Source organism: Triticum aestivum, chromosome 5B (assembly GCF_018294505.1).
Source record: "Triticum aestivum cultivar Chinese Spring chromosome 5B, IWGSC CS RefSeq v2.1, whole genome shotgun sequence".
NCBI classification, from domain to species: domain Eukaryota; kingdom Viridiplantae; phylum Streptophyta; class Magnoliopsida; order Poales; family Poaceae; genus Triticum; species Triticum aestivum.
Genome location: NC_057807.1, coordinates 636,053,631 through 636,057,767, shown reverse-complemented (window position 1 = coordinate 636,057,767; position 4,137 = coordinate 636,053,631). Strand labels below are relative to the sequence as shown.

Below are 4,137 nucleotides of genomic sequence, written 5' to 3'. Positions count from 1 at the left end.
ATAGACAAGCCAATGTGGTAGCTCACCAAATTTCGAAGTTTAGCTTCGATAATAGTACAGATGGTTTGCTTTGTAATAATTTTCCGCCCTGCGTGGAGAATACTGTAAGAAATGATTGTATTAATCTATTTTAAGTTTTAATATATGGAGGGTTCTCAAACAAAAAAAATACGTGCAAATGACCGGACACATGAGGAAGAAAATGAGGAGTGTGCCTATGCAGACGAACAAATAGGGGCACAAAACGGACACATGACCGGGCACGTCCGCGGATGTTTGATGGGTCAAATTAGAGGCAGAGGATACTCCTAACTGTTCAACCACAACTTGATTCGCATACTTTGTGTGTGTTGTGTTGGCCGAGAGGCCGCGCGTGCGCTGGCTGTGTTTTATTATGCGAGCAATGCTACATCTACCAAAACTTATGTTTTTTTTTTTTGAAAACCTACTAAAACTTACGTTGAGTTTTACATAAATAACCAGGCGGCAAACTGTGATCGGAATTAGAGGGGAGGAGGGGCCCACCCCTAGAAATCAGGGGGAGAGAGAATGTGGTGAAGGGAAATTACGTAAAAATGTGGTGAAGGGAAATTACGTAAGGCTTCGTAAGTTGTTCGCAGATGTAGTATTATTGTTTGTTATGCTCAACACAAATGCCCTTTTATTGAAGATAAAAATTGTGCGTGCCACTCTTGAGGCACCACCGCACCAATGCTTTCCACGGCGAAAGGCACCGTGTAGCGGCCTACACTCAGGAATTGACCGAATTTTTGGACCATCATGGGAATCAAAGACGACGGAACGGACGCGACCACCCAACCACCGTGTGGATCGGATTAGCACCTCAGACCTCACTAAAGCCCGTCCTAGTCTGAGCTCTCAGGCGTCCACCGAGAATGGCGCGCATTCTGCATCACTTCCTCCCGCTTCTCTGCTGCCTCGCCGCCGCCCGCGGCTCGGTCGACTTCCGAGCTGACCTCAACCACCCCTACGCCGGCAGCTCGCTCTCTACGGACCATGTCATCGGCCATGCCGCCCGCGCCAGCAAGGCCCGTGCGGAAAGGATCAACGCGAGGGTCGCACGCGCCATCGGCAAAGGCGGAGACATCTCAGCAGCTCACGTGCCGCTCGCCCCGCTCGGCGACGAGGGCCACTCGCTGACCGTGGGCATCGGCACGCCGCCGCAGCCGCGCACGCTCATCGTCGACACGGGCAGCGACCTCATCTGGACGCAGTGCGAGCTGCCGCGCGGCCGCGCGGCGAGGCAGCGCGAGCCGCCCCTCTACGATCCCCGCAAGTCCTCCTCCTTCTCCTTCCTCCCGTGCGGCAGCAGGCTGTGCCAGGAGGGCCAGTTCAGCTTCAAGAACTGCACCGGGAGCAGGTGCATGTACGACGAGCTGTACGGCAGCGCCGAGGCGGACGGCGTCCTCGCGTCCGAGACCTTCACCTTCGGCGTGCAGCGCAGCAAGGTCTCCCTCCCCCTCGGCTTTGGATGCGGCGCGCTCTCGGCGGGGAGCCTCGTCGGCGCCTCCGGCCTCATGGGCCTCAGTCCGGGGACCATGTCCCTCATATCTCAGCTGTCCGTGCCAAGGTTCTCCTACTGCCTCACCCCGTTCGCAGAGCGCAGGAGCAGCCCGATGCTGTTCGGTGCCATGGCCGACCTGCACAAGTACAACACGACGGGGCCGATCCAGACCACCGCCATACTGACCAACCCGGCAGAGGACACCTTCTACTACTACGTGCCGCTGGTCGGCCTCTCTCTCGGGACCAAGCGGCTGGGCGTGCCGGCGGCCAGCCTCGCGATAAAGCCCGACGGCAGCGGCGGCACCATCGTCGACTCCGGCAGCACCATAGCGTACCTCGCGGGGACGGCGTTCGAGGCCGTGAAGAGGGCCGTGCTGGAGGCGGTGACGCTCCCGGTGTTTAACGGCACCGTTGAGGGCTACGAGCTGTGCTTCGTGCTGCCGAGCGGCGCGGCAATGGCCGCGGTCAAGACGCCGCCGCTCGTGCTCCACTTCGACGGCGGCGCCGCCATGGCGCTGCCGCGGGACAACTACTTGCAGGAGCCGACGGCCGGGCTGATGTGTCTCGCGGTGGGCAGGTCGCCGGAGGACCTCGGCGCCTCCATCTCCATCATCGGCAACGTCCAGCAGCAGAACATGCACGTGCTGTTCGATGTGCGCAACCAAAAGTTCTCCTTCGCGCCAACTAAATGTCACGACATCTGATCCCAATTGCAAGCACGTACAATAACTCTTTCTCAAAATGAAAATCTGAAAACGGCGAGGATAATCTTTGACTGTTTTTTTTTCTTTTTTGAAATCGACTGTTTTCTCAATTTACTTATCATTTTACTTGAAAAAAAAGGGACGTGGCTAGCCAGCGCCTACTCGCTCGTTGGGGTTAGCGAGCAGTTGCACATATATGAAAATCTAAGAGCATCCCCAACTGTGGAGCTAAAAAACACGCGCGCGGGGTAAACACGCGCCCTCTCCCGCTCTCTCGCCGCTTCCTCTGCCGCTTTCTCGCCTCGCCGCCGACGCGCCACCACCGTGCCACTATGCCGCCGCACCGCCGGGGAGCTTCGGGCTACCACGGCGTACGCGCGCCCTTCCGGCACCTTCTACGTCGAGATCCCATGTGGCGATGTGTGCACCTCGGCACCACCCCACGAGGCCGTCCGCGCGTACGACGCGGCGGCGTGGCGCCTCTCGAGGCCTCGTGACCAGATGAACTTCCAGGACGTCTAGACGCGCGAGCAGGCGCAGGAACTCGCCCCTCCGCCGTGGCTAGTTACTGACGCCGACCGTCGGGAACACCGTCGGCAGCAGCGCTACCTCCTCATCGCCGAGGCGGACAAGCGAGCCATGGCGGAGTGGCACCGACGCCACCCAGAGGACGTCGCCAACGAGAACGCCTTCTTGGCGGAGAGGAGGGCAAGGCAGCGCGTGGAACGGGCGAAGAAGCGTCGTCGAAAGGCACTGGCCATATCGCAGTGCGAGATGGGACAGGCATCATTCTTCTTTGAAGACGACGAGAGGTGGGCAGACGCATTCATTAATACGTCGGAGGAGGAGGACAGAAGCGAGGAGGAGAAGAAGGACGACGACGACGAGAGGTCACCGTACTTTCTAGTTTTATCGGACTAGTTTTCATCGGACTAGTTTATTGGACTAGTTTTGTGCTATTTGTATCGTTGAATTTTTATCTATTTGGTTGAACTATGCTCGCGCACGCCGTTTATTTACGGCGTCTGTTGGAGCGGGTCGCGCGTGCAATATTTTACAGCCGCTGCTGGAGCCAGCGCCCTGCCGCGCGCAAAAAACTGTTTTAGCGCGCCGCTTGTTGCGCATCTATTGAAGATGCTCTAAGTTATCACGTTTCAAATAAACAAACCAGCGTCTCTCGTCACCTTGCCTATGCCCACATGATTCTGGAACCAACAAATCCAAAATGGAAATCTCAAATTGAAAAACGATGAGGAGTAGTGGAGTAGTATCTATCACTTTACTCCGGAAACAGGAATGTATTTATCATTTCCTTCTCTCGGCAAAAAGGGTCTAAATATGTGGGGTTTCCAAGTTGGTCGTGCCTCTTACTCATTATTAGCGTCTCAATTATGAATCTAATGCTTTCAGGTAGAGCAAGTCGCTGATCCAAGTGTGCTAATTAATCAACTGTATGGTCATTGAAGATATTGCTTCACGAATCGACTCTGGGCCAAATCAAGTATCAAATATCAAGTCCAAGGTGAAAAAGAATCATCTAGCCCCCACAAGGCCACAACACTCTCCATTATAGGACAACTCAGCACGTAACCTCAAACGTAGAAATCTGTACGTAAGTCTAGCATTTTAGCTCCATTAATAAAAGCTAGTCAGGCGTCTCTTTCATGTTTAGCAAATGATTTTCTTATAATCATCTGCATCCATATAAAACTTTTGAGGTGTGTCAGATGAGTCAAAAAGCTCGGCCCACCTTCGAACATCTTTAGCAGATCCCTTTAAACCGCATAACTACTACAAATTGTCATTTTGAAGAGTTAAACCAGACCTAGCCAAACCCTTATCTAGTTTAACTCCTCAAAAAATTTAAGCGGCAGGTCAGCTGACTCTTACATTTGAGCGGCCGCAT

At 54.5% G+C, this 4,137-nt stretch overlaps 1 protein-coding gene across 1 annotated transcript; it reads left to right on the top strand.

Moving 5' to 3' along the window:
• The first annotated feature begins 837 nt into the window (after positions 1-837).
• On the top strand, positions 838-2,342 carry LOC123117296 (aspartic proteinase nepenthesin-1). Its single transcript, XM_044538073.1, has one exon. The coding sequence runs from the start codon at positions 897-899 to the stop codon at positions 2,229-2,231; it is 1,335 nt and encodes a 444-aa protein (XP_044394008.1). The 5' UTR covers positions 838-896; the 3' UTR covers positions 2,232-2,342.
• Positions 2,343-4,137: the final 1,795 nt, after the last annotated feature.